Source organism: Oncorhynchus mykiss, chromosome 21 (assembly GCF_013265735.2).
Source record: "Oncorhynchus mykiss isolate Arlee chromosome 21, USDA_OmykA_1.1, whole genome shotgun sequence".
NCBI classification, from domain to species: Eukaryota; Metazoa; Chordata; class Actinopteri; order Salmoniformes; family Salmonidae; genus Oncorhynchus; species Oncorhynchus mykiss.
Window position 1 is genome coordinate 7,525,900 of NC_048585.1, and position 21,850 is coordinate 7,547,749.

The 21,850-nt window shown below is 47.7% G+C and overlaps 1 protein-coding gene across 6 annotated transcripts in view; it reads left to right on the plus strand.

Moving 5' to 3' along the window:
* The first annotated feature begins 1,627 nt into the window (after positions 1-1,627).
* Positions 1,628-21,850, plus strand: part of LOC118942849 (rho GTPase-activating protein 8-like) — a 34,449-nt gene continuing 14,226 nt past the window's right edge. The window contains exons 1-4 of one of the 6 annotated variants that reach the window (XM_036956712.1): positions 1,657-2,109; positions 4,303-4,375; positions 14,504-14,647; positions 19,122-19,209. In XM_036956712.1, coding sequence (XP_036812607.1) covers positions 4,336-4,375; positions 14,504-14,647; positions 19,122-19,209 — 272 coding nt within the window. In that variant the 5' untranslated portion in view covers positions 1,657-2,109; positions 4,303-4,335. Of the gene's footprint in view, positions 2,110-2,145; positions 2,241-2,300; positions 2,437-4,302; positions 4,376-14,503; positions 14,648-15,321; positions 15,511-19,121; positions 19,210-21,850 lie in introns of those variants that run through there. The other 5 variants (XM_036956713.1, XM_036956714.1, XM_036956716.1 and 2 more) reach the window with 5 other exon arrangements.

The following is a 21,850-nucleotide window of genomic DNA, read 5'->3' on the forward strand; positions in this document are numbered from 1 at the left end:
CTGGAGTGTAGGGTTAGGGTTAGTTACCAACCTCCTTTAGCACAAATATAATCAATACACTGGAGTGTAGGGTTAGGGTTAGTTACCAACCTCCTTTAGCACAAATATAATCAATACACTGGAGTGTAGGGTTAGGGTTAGTTACCAACCTCCTTTAGCACAAATATAATCAATACACTGGAGTGTAGGGTTAGGGTTAGTTACCAACCTCCTTTAGCACAAATATAATCAATACACTGGAGTGTAGGGTTAGGGTTAGTTACCAACCTCCTTTAGCACAAATATAATCAATACACTGGAGTGTAGGGTTAGGGTTAGTTACCAACCTCCTTTAGCACAAATATAATCAATACACTGGAGTGTAGGGTTAGGGTTAGTTACCAACCTCCTTTAGCACAAATATAATCAATACACTCGAGTGTAGGGTTAGGGTTAGTTACCAACCTCCTTTAGCACAAATATAATCAATACACTGGAGTGTAGGGTTAGGGTTAGTTACCAACCTCCTTTAGCACAAATATAATCAATACACTGGAGTGTAGGGTTAGGGTTAGTTACCAACCTCCTTTAGCACAAATATAATCAATACACTCGAGTGTAGGGTTAGGGTTAGTTACCAACCTCCTTTAGCACAAATATAATCAATACACTCGAGTGTAGGGTTAGGGTTAGTTACCAACCTCCTTTAGCACAAATATAATCAATACACTGGAGTGTAGGGTTAGGGTTAGTTACCAACCTCCTTTAGCACAAATATAATCAATACACTGGAGTGTAGGGTTAGGGTTAGTTACCAACCTCCTTTAGCACAAATATAATCAATACACTCGAGTGTAGGGTTAGGGTTAGTTACCAACCTCCTTTAGCACAAATATAATCAATACACTGGAGTGTAGGGTTAGGGTTAGTTACCAACCTCCTTTAGCACAAATATAATCAATACACTGGAGTGTAGGGTTAGGGTTAGTTACCAACCTCCTTTAGCACAAATATAATCAATACACTGGAGTGTAGGGTTAGGGTTAGTTACCAACCTCCTTTAGCACAAATATAATCAATACACTGGAGTGTAGGGTTAGGGTTAGTTACCAACCTCCTTTAGCACAAATATAATCAATACACTGGAGTGTAGGGTTAGGGTTAGTTACCAACCTCCTTTAGCACAAATATAATCAATACACTCGAGTGTAGGGTTAGGGTTAGTTACCAACCTCCTTTAGCACAAATATAATCAATACACTCGAGTGTAGGGTTAGGGTTAGTTACCAACCTCCTTTAGCACAAATATAATCAATACACTGGAGTGTAGGGTTAGGGTTAGTTACCAACCTCCTTTAGCACAAATATAATCAATACACTGGAGTGTAGGGTTAGGGTTAGTTACCAACCTCCTTTAGCACAAATATAATCAATACACTCGAGTGTAGGGTTAGGGTTAGTTACCAACCTCCTTTAGCACAAATATAATCAATACACTGGAGTGTAGGGTTAGGGTTAGTTACCAACCTCCTTTAGCACAAATATAATCAATACACTGGAGTGCAGCCTATTGAGGGCCTACTCATCATTAGTCATAGAACACTTCCTGCTTTCATCACCAAACTCCTTTAGCACAAATATAACCAATACACTGGAGTGCAGCCTATTGAGGGCCTACTCATCATTAGTCATAGAACACTTCCTGCTTTCATCACCAAACTCCTTTAGCACAAATATAACCATTCAGGAAACCTGAAGTCATGCTGAGCAAGTTGTCCCTTGAGACAGCATATAACTGCAACACATGGAGATTTCAGATAGCCATCTAAATGACCACTTCTTGTTCCCTAAGTATAGATTGAAATATGTTCTGTCTTTTACACATTCACTTCCTTGTAATCAGGGGAGAAGAAGGATATGACAGAGCACTTACTTTCGTTTTCTTACTATTTTAATTCCTACATTTTTTTTTTTCATGTCGGACTACTGATTTGATTGAATGCCGCAGGAGGACTCTGTTTGAGCATGCGCAGTACCCTGTCAGCATGGAGTTGAGGAAGTTTTGTGCCAGAGGCACCTGAGCGTAAATGGTCTCTTATTCAAACCACTACGGGAACGTTTCTACACATGGTAAGGTTCATATTTCATTGTTCGTAGTAGGATAATATCATTGTTCATGTTGTGTTTCGGTCAAAAGAAGTTATAAAACAGTCTAACTCAAACGAACGTTATTTTATCAGCTATCAAGGAATTGTGTCCAGGTGAGTTGAGAATCAGTCGCGCGGAATGTTGCCGTCCTTTCACGCCGGCGTGAAGCCTTTCCGTCGTCTCGTCCGTTTGACCGGATTTACTAAAGGACGCTTCAGTTCCAGTTCTGGACCCGTGTAGTTTTCTAAATGATTAACAACCTGTAGTAGACTGGGGGTGTTAAACTAAACGGAAAGAACAGTAGCAGAGGTAAAATATGATCTGCGTGTGCTGCTTAGGTCACGTGTAGTTAGTTTTCTGTGTTATGAGAAAACATTGGAAGACTTTTGCACCGAAGTAAAGTTTTCTATTCACACATTCATCAGACATTCGCCAAAAGCCATTTCATTTAAAAATGTAAAAATCAATAACTAATTCACCTTTAGTCACAGAATCATCAAGCTAGATATGATTTATTTGATAAATGTCTAGCATACTTTTACAACTTTTTTTTGTTCTGAGTAGAAATTCCAGTTTTGACTATAAAATGCCATTTTAAAGCGGTATAAATCAATAACTAATTGGCTGTTTGTCACAGAGATGGTTCCATTTAGCTGCGGATGACAACGAAGGACTTCAAACAAAGCCAACATAGAAAATGATTGGAAAAGGGGCCTCTCTGCTGTTAAATTAGAGACTTATAAATACATTACCGTTGTGCCTTGTAACTACTTTAAAATGCATACAATTTAAGATGGTAACAGTTGTACAGTGTTATGTAAACATTGTCTAATTTCCTATAGAACAAATTGCACTTGAAATGAACATTAGTTTTAAAGCTATTGCAAATAAATGCAGGTTTTAACTCCAACCCTGTTCCCGGAGAGACACCCTCCTGTAGGTTTTAACTCCAACCTCTGTTCCTGGAGAGAGACCCTCCTGGAGAGATACCCTCCTATAGGGCAGGGCTCCTCAACCCTGTTCCTGGAGAGATACCCTCCTATAGGGCAGGGCTCCTCAACCCTGTTCCTGGAGAGATACCCTCCTGTAGGGCAGGGCTCCTCAACCCTGTTCCTGGAGAGATACCCTCCTGTAGGGCAGGGCTCCTCAACCCTGTTCCTGGAGAGATACCCTGCTATAGGGCATGGCTCCTCAACCCTGTTCCTGGAGAGATACCCTGCTATAGGGCAGGGCTCCTCATCCCTGTTCCTGGATAGATACCCTGCTATAGGGCAGGGCTCCTCAATCCTCTTCCTGGAGAGATATCCCCCTATAGGGCAGGGCTCCTCAACCCTGTTCCTGGAGAGAGACCCTCCTGTAGGTTTTAACTCCAACCCTATTCCTGGAGAGATATCCTGCTATATGTATGGTGGCTGCCAAGGTCTATGGAGGGGTGAATATGTGCAGGTTAATAAATGGAATGATTTAGAAAATGAAATGGCCTTCTCCCAGTCTTCCTTGATAAAATAACATTGTTTTCATTGGTTATCAGTATGCGTTAATTGTTATGCTTTGGTATTAATGATTATTGGTATTGTTATGGAAAACTGAATTCCCCTCCTGGCCATATTCTTAATTTCACACAAGCAAATTGTTTCCATCAACCAGGTGTTCTATTGGTCTGTACTTCAGAAAAGGTACAATATAGCATCACTAATGTGTTAACTGGTAATGAGACAGGGTCTACAGTGTTTCAGAGCTAGTGGTAACGAGACAGGGTTTCAGAGCTGTTGGTAACGAGACAGGGTTTCAGAGCTGTTGGTAACGAGACAGGGTTTCACAGCTGTTGGTAACGAGACAGGGTTTCAGAGCTAATGGTAACGAGACAGGGTTTCAGAGCTAGTGGTAACGAGACAGGGTTTCAGAGCTAGTGGTAACGAGACAGGGTTTCAGAGCTAGTGGTAACGAGACAGGGTTTCAGAGCTAGTGGTAACGAGACAGGGTTTCAGAGCTAGTGGTAACGAGACAGGGTTTCAGAGCTAGTGGTAACGAGACAGGGTTTCAGAGCTAGTGGTAACGAGACAGGGTTTCAGAGCTAGTGGTAACGGGACAGGGTTTCAGAGCTAGTGGTAACGGGACAGGGTGAACAGTGGTTCAGAGCCAGTGTTTACATAATAACGTAATCTGTGTTTTCAGTGTTGACAGTGGAAGTTGAAAGTGAAAACAGCGATGATCTCATCTACTGATCTGGAGCAGCTGGCTGAAATAGGTGAGACACACACACACACACACACAACTATATAATAGGTGACACACACACACACACACACTACTATTTAATAGGTGAGACACACACACACACACACTACTATTTAATAAGTGAGACACACACACACACACACACACACACACACACACACACACACTACTATTTAATAGGTGAGACACACACACACACACACACACTACTATTTAATAGGTGAGACACACACACACACACACTACTATTTAATAGGTGAGACACACACACACACACACACACTACTATTTAATAAGTGAGACACACACACACACACTACTATTTAATAAGTGAGACACACACACACACACACACACTACTATTTAATAAGTGAGACACACACACACACACTACTATTTAATAAGTGAGACACACACACACACACACACACACTACTATTTAATAGGTGAGACACACACACACACACACTACTATTTAATAAGTGAGACACACACACACACTACTATTTAATAAGTGAGACACACACACACACACACACACACACACACACACTACTATTTAATAGGTGAGATTGTAACACTATTCATCCATGAAACACATTAAATGTACATGGTCTTTCTACCTTCTCTTCCTCTAAAGTGTACTGGGTCAGTGGTGTTCTCTCTAAAGCATACTGGGTCAGTGGTGTTCTCTCTAAAGCGTACTGGGTCAGTGGTGTTCTCTCTAAAGCGTACTGGGTCAGTGGTGTTCTCTCTAAAGCATACTGGGTCAGTGGTGTTCTCTCTAAAGAGTACTGGGTCAGTGGTGTTCTCTCTAAAGAGTACTGGGTCAGTGATGTTCTCTCTAAAGCGTACTGGGTCAGTGGTGTTCTCTCTAAAGCGTACTGGGTCAGTGGTGTTCTCTCTAAAGCGTACTGGGTCAGTGGTGTTCTCTCTAAAGCGTACTGGGTCAGTGGTGTTCTCTCTAAAGCGTACTGGGTCAGTGGTGTTCTCTCTAAAGCGTACTGGGTCAGTGGTGTTCTCTCTAAAGCGTACTGGGTCAGTGGTGTTCTCTCTAAAGCGTACTGGGTCAGTGGTGTTCTCTCTAAAGAGTACTGGGTCAGTGGTGTTCTCTCTAAAGAGTACTGGGTCAGTGGTGTTCTCTCTAAAGCGTACTGGGTCAGTGATGTTCTCTCTAAAGAGTACTGGGTCAGTGGTGTTCTCTCTAAAGCGTACTGGGTCAGTGGTGTTCTCTCTAAAGCGTACTGGGTCAGTGGTGTTCTCTCTAAAGCGTACTGGGTCAGTGGTGTTCTCTCTAAAGCGTACTGGGTCAGTGGTGTTCTCTCTAAAGCGTACTGGGTCAGTGGTGTTCTCTCTAAAGAGTACTGGGTCAGTGGTGTTCTCTCTAAAGAGTACTGGGTCAGTGGTGTTCTCTCTAAAGAGTACTGGGTCAGTGGTGTTCTCTCTAAAGCATACTGGGTCAGTGGTGTTCTCTCTAAAGAGTACTGGGTCAGTGGTGTTCTCTCTAAAGAGTACTGGGTCAGTGGTGTTCTCTCTAAAGAGTACTGGGTCAGTGGTGTTCTCTCTAAAGAGTACTGGGTCAGTGGTGTTCTCTCTAAAGAGTACTGGGTCAGTGGTGTTCTCTCTAAAGCGTACTGGGTCAGTGGTGTTCTCTCTAAAGCGTACTGGGTCAGTGGTGTTCTCTCTAAAGCGTACTGGGTCAGTGATGTTCTCTCTAAAGAGTACTGGGTCAGTGGTGTTCTCTCTAAAGAGTACTGGGTCAGTGGTGTTCTCTCTAAAGAGTACTGGGTCAGTGGTGTTCTCTCTAAAGCGTACTGGGTCAGTGGTGTTCTCTCTAAAGCGTACTGGGTCAGTGGTGTTCTCTCTAAAGCGTACTGGGTCAGTGGTGTTCTCTCTAAAGAGTACTGGGTCAGTGGTGTTCTCTCTAAAGAGTACTGGGTCAGTGGTGTTCTCTCTAAAGTCTACTGGGTCAGTGGTGTTCTCTCTAAAGCATACTGGGTCAGTGGTGTTCTCTCTAAAGCATACTGGGTCAGTGGTGTTCTCTCTAAAGCGTACTGGGTCAGTGGTGTTCTCTCTAAAGCGTACTGGGTCAGTGGTGTTCTCTCTAAAGCGTACTGGGTCAGTGGTGTTCTCTCTAAAGCATACTGGGTCAGTGGTGTTCTCTCTAAAGCATACTGGGTCAGTGGTGTTAGATGTTCTCTCTAAAGAGTACTGGGTCAGTGGTGTTCTCTCTAAAGCGTACTGGGTCAGTGGTGTTCTCTCTAAAGCATACTGGGTCAGTGGTGTTCTCTCTAAAGAGTACTGGGTCAGTGGTGTTCTCTCTAAAGCATACTGGGTCAGTGGTGTTCTCTCTAAAGAGTACTGGGTCAGTGGTGTTCTCTCTAAAGCGTACTGGGTCAGTGGTGTTCTCTCTAAAGAGTACTGGGTCAGTGGTGTTCTCTCTAAAGAGTACTGGGTCAGTGGTGTTCTCTCTAAAGAGTACTGGGTCAGTTGTGTTCTCTCTAAAGCGTACTGGGTCAGTGGTGTTCTCTCTAAAGCGTACTGGGTCAGTGGTGTTCTCTCTAAAGAGTACTGGGTCAGTGGTGTTCTCTCTAAAGCGTACTGGGTCAGTGGTGTTCTCTCTAAAGCGTACTGGGTCAGTGGTGTTCTCTCTAAAGCGTACTGGGTCAGTGGTGTTCTCTCTAAAGAGTACTGGGTCAGTGGTGTTCTCTCTAAAGCGTACTGGGTCAGTGGTGTTCTCTCTAAAGCGTACTGGGTCAGTGGTGTTCTCTCTAAAGCGTACTGGGTCAGTGGTGTTCTCTCTAAAGCGTACTGGGTCAGTGGTGTTCTCTCTAAAGCGTACTGGGTCAGTGGTGTTCTCTCTAAAGCGTACTGGGTCAGTGGTGTTCTCTCTAAAGAGTACTGGGTCAGTGGTGTTCTCTCTAAAGCATACTGGGTCAGTGGTGTTAGATGTTCTCTCTAAAGAGTACTGGGTCAGTGGTGTTCTCTCTAAAGCGTACTGGGTCAGTGGTGTTCTCTCTAAAGCATACTGGGTCAGTGGTGTTCTCTCTAAAGCATACTGGGTCAGTGGTGTTCTCTCTAAAGAGTACTGGGTCAGTGGTGTTCTCTCTAAAGCGTACTGGGTCAGTGGTGTTCTCTCTAAAGAGTACTGGGTCAGTGGTGTTCTCTCTAAAGAGTACTGGGTCAGTGGTGTTCTCTCTAAAGAGTACTGGGTCAGTGGTGTTCTCTCTAAAGAGTTCTGGGTCAGTTGTGTTCTCTCTAAAGCGTACTGGGTCAGTGGTGTTCTCTCTAAAGCGTACTGGGTCAGTGGTGTTCTCTCTAAAGCGTACTGGGTCAGTGGAGTTCTCTCTAAAGCGTACTGGGTCAGTGGTGTTCTCTCTAAAGCGTACTGGGTCAGTGGTGTTCTCTCTAAAGCGTACTGGGTCAGTGGTGTTCTCTCTAAAGCGTACTGGGTCAGTGGTGTTCTCTCTAAAGAGTACTGGGTCAGTGGTGTTCTCTCTAAAGCGTACTGGGTCAGTGGTGTTCTCTCTAAAGCGTACTGGGTCAGTGGTGTTCTCTCTAAAGCGTACTGGGTCAGTGGTGTTCTCTCTAAAGCGTACTGGGTCAGTGGTGTTCTCTCTAAAGAGTACTGGGTCAGTGGTGTTCTCTCTAAAGCGTACTGGGTCAGTGGTGTTCTCTCTAAAGCGTACTGGGTCAGTGGTGTTCTCTCTAAAGCGTACTGGGTCAGTGGTGTTCTCTCTAAAGCGTACTGGGTCAGTGGTGTTCTCTCTAAAGCGTACTGGGTCAGTGGTGTTCTCTCTAAAGAGTACTGGGTCAGTGGTGTTCTCTCTAAAGCGTACTGGGTCAGTGGTGTTCTCTCTAAAGCGTACTGGGTCAGTGGTGTTCTCTCTAAAGCGTACTGGGTCAGTGGTGTTCTCTCTAAAGCGTACTGGGTCAGTGGTGTTCTCTCTAAAGCATACTGGGTCAGTGGTGTTCTCTCTAAAGAGTACTGGGTCAGTGGTGTTCTCTCTAAAGCGTACTGGGTCAGTGGTGTTCTCTCTAAAGCGTACTGGGTCAGTGGTGTTCTCTCTAAAGCGTACTGGGTCAGTGGTGTTCTCTCTAAAGCGTACTGGGTCAGTGGTGTTCTCTCTAAAGCGTACTGGGTCAGTGGTGTTCTCTCTAAAGAGTACTGGGTCAGTGGTGTTCCCTCTAAAGCGTACTGGGTCAGTGGTTTTAGATGTTCTCTCTAAAGAGTACTGGGTCAGTGGTGTTCTCTCTAAAGCGTACTGGGTCAGTGGTGTTAGATGTTCTCTCTAAAGCGTACTGGGTCAGTGATTTTCTCTCTAAAGTGTACTGGGTCAGTGGTGTTAGATGTTCTCTCTAAAGAGTACTGGAAGTTATCAATGCCCTAGATCTGACAGAAGAGTGACCAATCTCTCACCATGACACTGCCCACAAACACTCAGGCTGTCATTGATCATGTAGCTAAGATCTGCCCCCCCCCCCCCCCTCCCCCCTCCTACTGACTGGTCTCAGAACAGAGGATATGATTCAGTCAGGGGACCCAAACACAAACAGGCTTAGTTTCCTCCCAACCACATGTTAGGTTACACGTTGCCCGTTCTAAAAATAGCTTTGTATGCAATCTTAGAAGAAGGAGGAGAGGGATGTGGAGGAGGAGGACGGGTCATCTTGCTGATAAGAGGCCCAGCTCATAATTGTATCTGGAGGGGCTTGGGGAGGGAGAGGAGGAGGGGAGCTGGAAATTAACATATCTGGGCAGGGCTCACCTTCCCTCTGCTCTGAGTCAGTCTTAGTGCCACCTCCTCTCTGCCTTCATCCTCCTCTCTGCCTTCATCCTCCTCTCTGCCTTCTACCTCCTCTCTGCCTTCATCCTCCTCTCTCCCTTCATCCTCCTCTCTCCCTTCTACCTCATCTCTGCCTTCATCCTCCTCTCTGCCTTCATCCTCCTCTCTGCCTTCATCCTCCTCTCTGCCTTCTACCTCCTCTCTGCCTTCTACCTCCTCTCTGCCTTCATCCTCCTCTCTGCCTTCATCCTCCTCTCTGCCTTCATCCTCCTCTCTGCCTTCTACCTCCTCTCTGCCTTCAACCTCCTCTCTGCCTTCATCCTCCTCTCTGCCTTCTACCTCCTCTCTGCCTTCATCCTCCTCTCTGCCTTCATCCTCCTCTCTGCCTTCATCCTCCTCTCTGCCTTCATCCTCCTCTCTGCCTTCATCCTCCTCTCTGCCTTCATCCTCCTCTCTGCCTTCTACCTCCTCTCTGCCTTCATCCTCCTCTCTGCCTTCATCCTCCTCTCTGCCAAGCCAAGGACTGGGAGGTCATCCGCTCAACATTCCGTCACACCACTTCAAGGAAAACCACGCAGCTGGAAAGTACCTAGAATATCAACAGGTCTTTGTTTTTGTGACCACAGCTGACTGTGTTCTCCTTCCAATGGCTTTTCCTGGAAGGAGGATCGTAAAAATATCCTTCCCCATTCCACAGTTAGTCCATTAGTTTGACTGAGCAGTAGTGTCCCCATTCCACAGTTAGTCCATTAGTTTGACTGAGCGGTAGTGTCCCCATTCCACAGTTAGTCCATTAGTGTGACTGAGCAGTAGTGTCCCCATTCCACAGTTAGTCCATTGGTTTGACTGAGCAGTAGTGTCCCCATTCCACAGTTAGTCCATTAGTCTGACTGAGCAGTAGTGTCCCCATTCCACAGTTAGTCCATTAGTGTGACTGAGCAGTAGTGTCCCCATTCCACAGTTAGTCCATTAGTTTGACTGAGCAGTAGTGTCCCCATTCCACAGTTAGTCCATTAGTTTGACTGAGCGGTAGTGTCCCCATTCCACAGTTAGTCCATTAGTCTGACTGAGCAGTAGTGTCCCCATTCCACAGTTAGTCCATTAGTTTGACTGAGCGGTAGTGTCCCCATTCCACAGTTAGTCCATTAGTTTGACTGAGCAGTAGTGTCCCCATTCCACAGTTAGTCCATTAGTTTGACTGAGCAGTAGTGTCCCCATTCCAGTTAGTCCATTAGTCTGACTGAGCAGTAGTGTCCCTATTCCAGTTAGTCCATTAGTCTGACTGAGCAGTAGTGTCCCCATTCCACAGTTAGTCCATTAGTTTGTCTGAGCGGTAGTGTCCCCATTCCACAGTTAGTCCATTAGTCTGACTGACCAGTAGTGTCCCCATTCCACAGTTAGTCCATTAGTTTGACTGACCAGTAGTGTCCCCATTCCACAGTTAGTCCATTAGTTTGACTGAGCAGTAGTGCCCCCATTCCACAGTTAGTCCATTAGTCTGACTGAGCAGTAGTGTCCCCATTCCCACAGTTAGTCCATTAGTCTGACTGAGCAGTAGTGTCCCCATTCCCACAGTTAGTCCATTAGTCTGACTGAGCAGTAGTGTCCCCATTCCCACAGTTAGTCCATTAGTTTGACTGAGCAGTAGTGTCCCCATTCCCACAGTTAGTCCATTAGTTTGACTGAGCAGTAGTGCCCCCATTCCACAGTTAGTCCATTAGTCTGACTGAGCGGTAGTGTCCCCATTCCACAGTTAGTCCATTAGTCTGACTGAGCAGTAGTGTCCCCATTCCACAGTTAGTCCATTAGTTTGACTGAGCAGTAGTGTCCCCTTTCCACAGTTAGTCCATTAGTTTGACTGAGCAGTAGTGTCCCCATTCCACAGTTAGTCCATTAGTCTGACTGAGCAGTAGTGTCCCCATTCCACAGTTAGTCCATTAGTGTGACTGAGCAGTAGTGTCCCCATTCCACAGTTAGTCCATTAGTGTGACTGAGCAGTAGTGTCCCCATTCCACAGTTAGTCCATTAGTTTGACTGAGCGGTAGTGTCCCCATTCCACAGTTAGTCCATTAGTTTGACTGAGCGGTAGTGTCCCCATTCCACAGTTAGTCCATTAGTTTGACTGAGCAGTAGTGTCCCCATTCCACAGTTAGTCCATTAGTTTGACTGAGCGGTAGTGTCCCAATTCCACAGTTAGTCCATGAGTTTGACTGAGCGGTAGTGTTGGAACTATCCCAGTAGACATTATGAGAGAGGCAGTAGAAACTAGAAGGGTAAATGTTCTCATTGTCCCCCAGAATAAACAACAGATTCCTCTGGGTAGCTTTTGTTTCTCCACTATGTCTGGGTTCCTCCCAACCGGCTCCCTATATAGTGCACTACACTTGACAAGGGCTGTTAAGGCTCTAAGTAGTCTACTCTATAGGGAATAGGGAGTCATTTGGGCCACAGTATTTCTGGTTTCCTTCCCTCTGGACCGCTGGGCAGAGCAGGGTAAATAATGATCTAGATTAGGACACAGTTTCCAGTCCCTGTTTTTTGGTTAATGAAATTATCTGTGTTGTTTTCTGTGGATTATCAGTTTTTGGGGCGGAAACAGCAACGGACAGGAAGACCCGACACGAACCAGGAAATGGATGTGAATTTATAGAGGAGATGTTCAGTTATTCTCAATTATCAACATGTTTAGAAGGGAATGGGCCCATAACCTAGTCAGTAGTAGTAGTAGTCTGTTACAGGACTAGTTATGTGTGATTGTAGTGATGTCATCAACCTCCTCAGTGTGCTACAGAGCAACACTGTTTAATCAACGATTAGTGCTATCTGGGATCCTTGGGATGTCCATACCCTAAATCCTAACCTCTAAATCCTAACCTCTAAATCCTAACCTCTAAATCCTAACCTCTGAATCCTAACCTCTAAATCCTAAACCCTAACCGCTGTACCCTAACCGCTAAACCCTAACCGCTAAATCCTAAACCCTAACCGCTAAATCCTAAACCCTAACCCCTAACGCCTAAACCCTAACCCCTAACGCCTAAATCCTAACCCCTAAATCCTGTATCCTAAATCCTAACCCCTAAATCCTAACCCCTAAACTCCTAAATTCAATGCATTTAGTTGACCCTGCTAAGTTCAATACATTTAGTTGATTCCCTACTGAGTTCAATACATTTAGTTGACTCCCTACTGAGTTCAATACATTTAGTTGACTCCCTACTGAGTTCAATACATTTAGTTGATTCCCTGCTGAGTTCAATACATTTAGTTGATTCCCTACTGAGTTCAATACATTTAGTTGATTCCCTACTGAGTTCAATACATTTAGTTGATTCCCTACTGAGTTCAATACATTTAGTTGACTCCCTACTGTGTTCAATACATTTAGTTGACTCCCTACTGAGTTCAATACATTTAGTTGACTCCCTACTGAGTTCAATACATTTAGTTGACTCCCTACTGAGTTCAATACATTTAGTTGACTCCCTACTGAGTTCAATACATTTAGTTGACTCCCTACTGAGTTCAATACATTTAGTTGATTCCCTGCTAAGTTCAATACACCCTGTTCCCTATACACCCTGTTCCCTATATACCCTGTTCCCTATACACCCTGTTCCAACCCTAACCATTTTAAATATCAACTTCAATGGGTTAGGGACGTCCCGAGGATCCCAGATAGCACAGTAAATCAAATGTATTTATATAGCCCTTCTTACATCAGCTGATATCTCAAAGTGCTGTACAGAAACCCAGCCTAAAACCCCAAACAGCAAGCAATGCAGGTGTAGAAGCACGGTGGCTAGGAAAAACTCCCTAGAAAGGCCAAAACCTAGGAAGAAACCTAGAGAGGAACCAGGCTATGTGGGGTGGCCAGTCCTCTTCTGGCTGTGCCGGGTGGAGATTATAACAGAACATGGCCAAGAGTAGGCCTAACACTGGGGGTGAGTAGGCCTGACACTGGGGTGAGTGGGCCTGACACTGGGGGGTGAGTAGGCCTAACACTGGGGGTGAGTAGGCCTAACACTGGGGGTGAGTAGGCCTGACACTGGGGGTGAGTAGGCCTGACACTGGGGGTGAGTAGGCCTGACACTGGGGGTGAGTGGGCCTGACACTGGGGTGAGTAGGCCTGACACTGGGGTGAGTAGGCCTGACACTGGGGTGAGTAGGCCTGACACTGGGGTGAGTAGGCCTGACACTGGGGGCGAGTGGGCCTGACACTGGGGGCGAGTGGGCCTGACACTGGGGGCGAGTGGGCCTGACACTGGGGGCGAGTGGGCCTGACACTGGGGGTGAGTGGGCCTAACACTGGGGCGAGTAGGCCTGACACTGGGGCGAGTAGGCCTGACACTGGGGGCGAGTAGGCCTGACACTGGGGGCGAGTAGGCCTGACACTGGGGGCGAGTAGGCCTGACACTGGGGTGAGCGAGTAGGCCTGACACTGGGGTGAGCGAGTAGGCCTGACACTGGGGTGAGCGAGTAGGCCTGACACTGGGGTGAGCGAGTAGGCCTGACACTGGGGTGAGCGAGTAGGCCTGACACTGGGGTGAGCGAGTAGGCCTGACACTGGGGTGAGCGAGTAGGCCTGACACTGGGGTGAGCGAGTAGGCCTGACACTGGGGTGAGCGAGTAGGCCTGACACTGGGGTGAGCGAGTAGGCCTGACACTGGGGTGAGCGAGTAGGCCTGACACTGGGGTGAGCGAGTAGGCCTGACACTGGGGTGAGCGAGTAGGCCTGACACTGGGGTGAGCGAGTAGGCCTGACACTGGGGTGAGCGAGTAGGCCTGACACTGGGGTGAGCGAGTAGGCCTGACACTGGGGTGAGCGAGTAGGCCTGACACTGGGGTGAGCGAGTAGGCCTGACACTGGGGCGAGCGAGTAGGCCTGACACTGGGGCGAGCGAGTGGGCCTGACACTGGGGCGAGCGAGTGGGCCTGACACTGGGGCGAGCGAGTGGGCCTGACACTGGGGCGAGCGAGTGGGCCTGACACTGGGGCGAGCGAGTGGGCCTGACACTGGGGCGGGCGAGTGGGCCTGACACTGGGGGGGGCGAGTGGGCCTGACACTGGGGCGGGCGAGTGGGCCTGACACTGGGGCGGGCGAGTGGGCCTGACACTGGGGCGGGCGAGTGGGCCTGACACTGGGGCGGGCGAGTGGGCCTGACACTGGGGCGGGCGAGTGGGCCTGACACTGGGGCGGGCGAGTGGGCCTGACACTGGGGCGGGCGAGTGGGCCTGACACTGGGGCGGGCGAGTGGGCCTGACACTGGGGCGGGCGAGTGGGCCTGACACTGGAACTGCAACATTGACAGTTTTGGTGTAACATGGCGACCCTCTATTTGTCTCCTCAGAGCTGCAGAAGGAGGAGGATGAGGAACAGGGTCGTCATGGGTACCGTCCGGATCGCCCTCCAGCCCCACGTAGAGTCAGCTTCAGCCAGGACACCTCTCACCCCTACTACGATGTGGCTCGACACGGGATCCTACAGGTCACAGGTAACCAGGACACCTCTCACCCCTACTACGATGTGGCTCGACACAGGATCCTACAGGTCACAGGTAACCAGGACACCTCTCACCTCCTACTACGATGTGGCTCGACACGGGATCCTACAGGTAACCAGGACACCTCTCACCCCTACTACGATGTGGCTCGACATGGGATCCTACAGGTCACAGGTAACCAGGACACCTCTCACCCCTACTACGATGTGGCTCGACACGGGATCCTACAGGTCACAGGTAACCAGGACACCTCTCACCCCTACTACGATGTGGCTCGACACAGGATCCTACAGGTCACAGGTAACCAGGACACCTCTCACCTCCTACTACGATGTGGCTCGACACGGGATCCTACAGGTAACCAGGACACCTCTCACCTCCTACTATGATGTGGCTCGACACGGGATCCTACAGGTCACAGGTAACCAGGACACCTCTCACCACCTACTACGATGTGGCTCGACATGGGATCCTACAGGTCACAGGTAACCAGGACACCTCTCACCTCCTACTACGATGTGGCTCGACACGGGATCCTACAGGTCACAGGTAACCAGGACACCTCTCACCTCCTACTACGATGTGGCTCGACACGGGATCCTACAGGTAACCAGGACACCTCTCACCTCCTACTACGATGTGGCTCGACACGGGATCCTACAGGTAACCAGGACACCTCTCACCACCTACTACGATGTGGCTCGACACGGGATCCTACAGGTCACAGGTAACCAGGACACCTCTCACCTCCTACTACGATGTGACTCGACACGGGATCCTACAGGTCACAGGTAACCAGGACACCTCTCACCCCTACTACGATGTGGCTCGACACGGGATCCTACAGGTCACAGGTAACCAGGACACCTCTCACCTCCTACTACGATGTGGCTCGACACGGGATCCTACAGGTAACCAGGACACCTTTCACCTCCTACTACGATGTGGCTCGACACGGGATCCTACAGGTAACCAGGACTCCTCTCACCTCCTACTACAATGTGGCTCGACACGGGATCCTACAGGTCACAGGGATCCTACAGGTCACAGGGATCCTACAGGTCACAGGGATCCTACAGGTCACAGTGATCCGACAGGTCACAGGGATCCGACAGGTCACAGGGATCCGACAGGTCACAGGGATCCGACAGGTCACACCTCATAACCCTTGACATACCTGTATTTGGGGAGTTTCTCCAGTTCTTCTCTGCAGATCCTCTCAAGCTCTGTCAGGTTGGATGGGGAGCGTTGCTGCACAGCTATTTTCAGGTCTCTCCAGACATGTTTGATCGGTTTCAAGTCCGGGCTCTGGCTGGGCCACTCAAGGACATTCAGAGATTTGTCCCGAAGCCACTCCTGCGTTGTCTTGGCTGTGTGCTTAGAGTCGTTGTCCTGTTGGAAGGTGAACCTTCGCCCCAGTGAGGTTCTGAGTGCTCTGGAGCAGGTTTTCATCAAGGATCTCTCTGTACTTTGCTCTGTTCATCTTCCCTCGATCCTGACTAGTCTCCCAGTCCCTGCCGCTGAAAAACATCCGCACAGCATGATGCTGCCACCACCATGCTTCACCGAAGGAATGGTGCCAGGTTTCATCCAGACGCGACGCTTCGCATTCAATCTTTGTTTCATCAGACCAGAGAATCTTGTTTCTCATGGTCTACGAGTCCTTTAGGTGCCTTTTGGAAAACTCAAAACGGGCTGTCATGCCTTTTTACTGAGGAGTGGCTTCCGTCTGGCCACTCTACCATAAAGGCCTGATTGGTGGAGTGCTGCAGAAATGGTTGTCCTTCTGGAAGGTTCTCCCATCTCCACAAAGGAACTCTGGAGCTCTGTCAGAGTGACCACCGTCACCTCCCTGACTAAGGCCCTTCTCCCCAGATTGCTCAGTTTGGCCGGGCGGCCAGCTCTAGGAAGAGTCTTGGTGGTTCCAAACTTCTTCCATTTAAGAATGATGGAGGCCTCTGTGTTCTTGGAGACCTTCAATGCTGCAGAAGTTTATTGGTACCCTTCCCCAGATCTGTGCCTCGACACAATCCTGTCTCGGAGCTCTGTCAATCAAATGTATAATTCAAATGTATTTATAAAGCCATTTTTAATTCAGCCGATTTCAGTGCTCTTTGGCCAATTCCTTCTATGGCTCATGGCTTGGTTTTTGTTCTGACATGCACTGTCAGCAGTGGAACCTTATATAGACAGGCGTGTGCCTTTCCAAATATATGTCCAATCAATTGAATTTACCACAAGTGGACTCCAATGAAGTTGTAGAAACATCTCAAGGATGATCAATGGAAACGGGATGCACGTGAGCTCAACTTCGAGACTCATAGCAAAGAGTCGGACTACTTATGTAAATAAGGTATGTGTGTTCTTTATTTTTATAGATTTTCAAAAAAATCTATTTTTGCTTTGGCATTTTGTGGTAGTGTGTGTCGATGAGGAAAATATGTATTTAAAATATTTTAGAAGAAGGCTGTAACGTAACAACATGTTGGAAAAGGTGAAAGGGTCTGAATACTGTATCCTGTTGGGCCAACTTGTCCTAAAGGTGCGAGAGAAATATTCCAGACATCGTCTGGGACAGTTGTGGGATGCGATAGATCCCAAATGAACACAACCACTCCCATCAAAACCCCTTTTAAAAGCAATGAAGCTGATGAACCAGATCAGAACGTTTTGGCTTGAAAATCTTCACTAAATGGCAGCCATGCCCCCGGCAGGAGGCTATGAGCACCAATGTTCCTAAATGGCAGCCATGCCCCCGGCAGGAGGCTATGAGCACGATGTTCCTAAATGGCAGCCATGCCCCCGGCAGGAGGCTATGAGCACCAATGTTCCTAAATGGCAGCAATGCCCCTGGCAGGAGGCTATGAGCATGATGTTCCTAAATGGCAGCCATGCCCCCGGCAGGAGGCTATGAGCACGATGTTCCTAAATGGCAACCATGCCCCCGGCAGGAGGCTATGAGCACGATGTTCCTAAATGGCAGCAATGCCCCCGGCAGGAGGCTATGAGCACCAATGTTCCTAAATGGCAGCAATGCACCTGGCAGGAGGCTATGAGCACGATGTTCCTAAATGGCAGCAATGCCCCCGGCAGGAGGCTATGAGCACGATGTTCCTAAATGGCAGCAATGCCCCCGGCAGGAGGCTATGAGCACGATGTTCCTAAATGGCAGCAATGCACCTGGCAGGAGGCTATGAGCACGATGTTCCTAAATGGCAGCAATGCCCCCGGCAGGAGGCTATGAGCACGATGTTCCTAAATGGCAGCAATGCCCCTGGCAGGAGGCTATGAGCACCAATGTTCCTAAATGGCAGCCATGCCCCTGGCAGGAGGCTATGAGCACGATGTTCCTAAATGGCAGCAATGCCCCTGGCAGGAGGCTATGAGCATGATGTTCCTAAATGGCAGCAATGCCCCTGGCAGGAGGCTATGAGCACGATGTTCCTAAATGGCAGCAATGCCCCTGGCAGGAGGCTATGAGCATGATGTTCCTAAATGGCAGCAATGCCCCTGGCAGGAGGCTATGAGCATGATGTTCCTAAATGGCAGCAATGCCCCTGGCAGGAGGCTATGAGCACGATGTTCCTAAATGGCAGCCATGCCCCCGGCAGGAGGCTATGAGCACGATGTTCCTAAATGGCAGCCATGCCCCCGGCAGGAGGCTATGAGCACGATGTTCCTAAATGGCAGCCATGCCCCCGGCAGGAGGCTATGAGCACGATGTTCCTAAATGGCAGCCATGCCCCTGGCAGGAGGCTATGAGCACGATGTTCCTAAATGGCAGCCATGCCCCCGGCAGGAGGCTATGAGCACGATGTTCCTAAATGGCAGCCATGCCCCTGGCAGGAGGCTATGAGCACGATGTTCCTAAATGGCAGCAATGCCCCTGGCAGGAGGCTATGAGCATGATGTTCCTAAATGGCAGCCATGCCCCTGGCAGGAGGCTATGAGCACGATGTTCCTAAATGGCAGCAATGCCCCTGGCAGGAGGCTATGAGCACCAATGTTCCTAAATGGCAGCCATGCCCCCGGCAGGAGGCTATGAGCACCAATGTTCCTAAATGGCAGCCATGCCCCCGGCAGGAGGCTATGAGCACCAATGTTCCTAAATGGCAGCCATGCCCCCGGCAGGAGGCTATGAGCACCAATGTTCCAAAATGGCAGCCATGCCCCCGGCAGGAGGCTATGAGCACGATGATCCAAAATGCAATTAATTAGCGGGGAAAACACCATTCTCAAAAGTGATCCTGCGTTTAATGCTGTCTTATAAAGGTGCATTTGTTTTATGGTGAAAAATGATCTTCCCCACAAACTGTAAACTGGCACACTGTCCAGTTAGGCTCTACACCGGTTCTAATAAGGATTAATGTGCTGATGTGTTCTCTCTCCTCCTCTTCTCTCTCTCCTCCTGTTCTCTCTGTTCTCTCCTCCTGTTCTCTCTGTTCTCTCCTCCTGTTCTCTCCAGGTGATGATAACTATGGCAGGAAGCTAGTGATCTTCAGTAGCTGCCTGATGCCCCCCTCCCATCAGCTCAACCACCACCACCTACTGCAGTGAGTCAGGACAACCATCATACGATATGTGTTGTTTATGTACACTTGACCCTATGTAGCTCTATGTAGTCCATATCTACCTCTGTGGAACGTCCTCTATGGTCTGTTCTGCTCTATGTAGTCCATATCTACCTCTGTGGAACGTCCTCTATGGTCTGTTCTGCTCTATGTAGTCCATATCTACCTCTATGGTCTGTTCTGCTCTATGTAGTCCATATCTACCTCTGTGGTCTGTTCTGCTCTATGTAGTCCATATCTACATCTATGGTCTGTTCTGCTCTATGTAGTCCATATCTACCTCTGTGGAACGTCCACTATGGTCTGTTCTGCTCTATGTAGTCCATATCTACCTCTGTGGAACGTCCTCTATGGTCTGTTCTGCTCTATGTAGTCCATATCTACCTCTATGGTCTGTTCTGCTCTATGTAGTCCATATCTACCACTGTGGAACATCCTCAACTCAATCAGCATGACAGAGTGATCGCCAGCCTTGTCCTCGTCAACACTCACACCTGTGTTAACGTCAGCTGGTCCTTTTGTGGCAGGGCTGAAATGCAGTGGAAATGTTTTGGGGGATTCAGTTCATTTGCATGGCAAAGAGGGATTTGCAATTAATTGCAATTCCTCTGATCACTCTTCATAACATTCTGGAGTATATGCAAATTGCCATCATATAAACTGAGGCAGCAGACTGTGAAAATTAATATTTGTGTAATTCTAAAAAACCTTTGGCCACAACTGTAGACTAGATGAACTGTTTCTGAATCATATCAATGTCACACAGGCCATTTTCAATGGGATTAGTTTATTTTTAAAGGCAGTCGCTCTTTAAGAGCTTTGTTCACCTTTTATACAATATTTTTGCGTAGTTAAAAAAAAATCTTCAGGCTCTGTCAACTTGGTTGTTGATCATTTGCTAGACAGACATGTCCAAGTCTTGCCCTAGATTTTCAAGATGATTTAAGTCAAAACTGTAACTAGGCCCCTCAGGAACATTCAATGTCTTCTTGGTAAGCACCTCCAGTGTATATTTGGCCTTGTGTTTTAGGTTATTGTCCTGCTGAAAGGTGAATTAATCTCCCAGTGTCTGGTGGAAAACAGACTGAACCAGGCTTTCCTCTTTTTCCCTGTGCTTAGCTCTGTTGTTTCTTTTTGATCCTGAAAAACTCCCCAGTCCTTTAACGATTACAAGCATACCCATAACATGATGCAGCCACCCCTATGCTTGAAAATATGGAGAGTGGTACTCAGTCATGTGTTGTATTGGATTTGCCACAAACATAACACTTTGTATTCAAGACATAAAGTGAACTGCTTTGACACATTTTTTGCAGTTTTACTTTAGTGTCTTGTTGTAAACAGGATGCATGTTTTGGAAAATGTGTATTTTGTGCAGGCTTCCTACTTTTCACTCTATCATTTAGGTTTGTATTGTGGAGTAACTACAATGTTGTTGATCCAGCCATTGAACTCTAACTGTTTTAAAGTCAACATTGGCCTCGTGGTGAAATCGCTGAGTGGTTTCCTTCCTCCCCGGCAACTGAGTTCGGGAGGAAGCCTGTATCTTTGTAGTGACTGGGTGTTATGATAGTCCATCCAAAGTGTGTTTAATAACTTCACCATGCTCAAAGGGATATTCAATGTCTGCTTTAAAAAACAAAAACATCTACCACTCGGTGCATTGGAAAACCTCCCTGGTCTTTGTGGTTGAATCGTCGACTGAGGGACCTTACAATTATCTGTATGTGTGGGGGTACAGAGATGAGGTAGTCATTCATAAATCATGTTGAACACTATCATTGAACACAGAGTGAGTCCATACAGTTTATTATTGTGACTTGTTAAGCACATTTTTACTCCTGAACTTATTTAGGCTTCTTACCATAACAAAGAGGATGAATACTTATTGACTCAATACATTTCAGTTTAGTATTTTTTTATTAATTTGTAAAAAGTAAATCTAAAAACATATTGAATCAATTTGTCGCCGCTCCAGAACCTCCCGTAAGTGTTGAGATCTGGTGACTGAGACGGCCTGCTCATCAGACCAGTTGAGATCTGGTGACTGAGACGGCCATGGAATGGGTTTTCCTGCTCATCAGACCAGTTGAGATCTGGTGACTGAGACGGTCATGGGATGGGTTTTCCTGCTCATCGGACCAGTTGAGATCTGGTGACTGAGACTGCCATGGGATGGGTTTTCCTGCTCATTGGACCAGTTGAGATCTGGTGACAGACGGTCATGGGATGGGTTTTCCTGCTCATCGGACCAGTTGAGATCTGGTGACTGAGACTGCCATGGGATGGGTTTTCCTGCTCATTGGACCAGTTGAGATCTGGTGACAGACGGTCATGGGATGGGTTTTCCTGCTCATCGGACCAGTTGAGATCTGGTGACTGAGACGGCCATGGAATGGGTTTTCCTGCTCATCAGACCAGTTGAGATCTGGTGACTGAGACGGTCATGGGATGGGTTTTCCTGCTCATCAGACCAGTTGAGATCTGGTGACTGAGACGGCCTGCTCATCAGACCAGTTGAGATCTGGTGACTGAGACAGTCATGGGATGGGTTTTCCTGCTCATCGGACCAGTTGAGATCTGGTGACTGAGACTGCCATGGGATGGGTTTTCCTGCTCATCG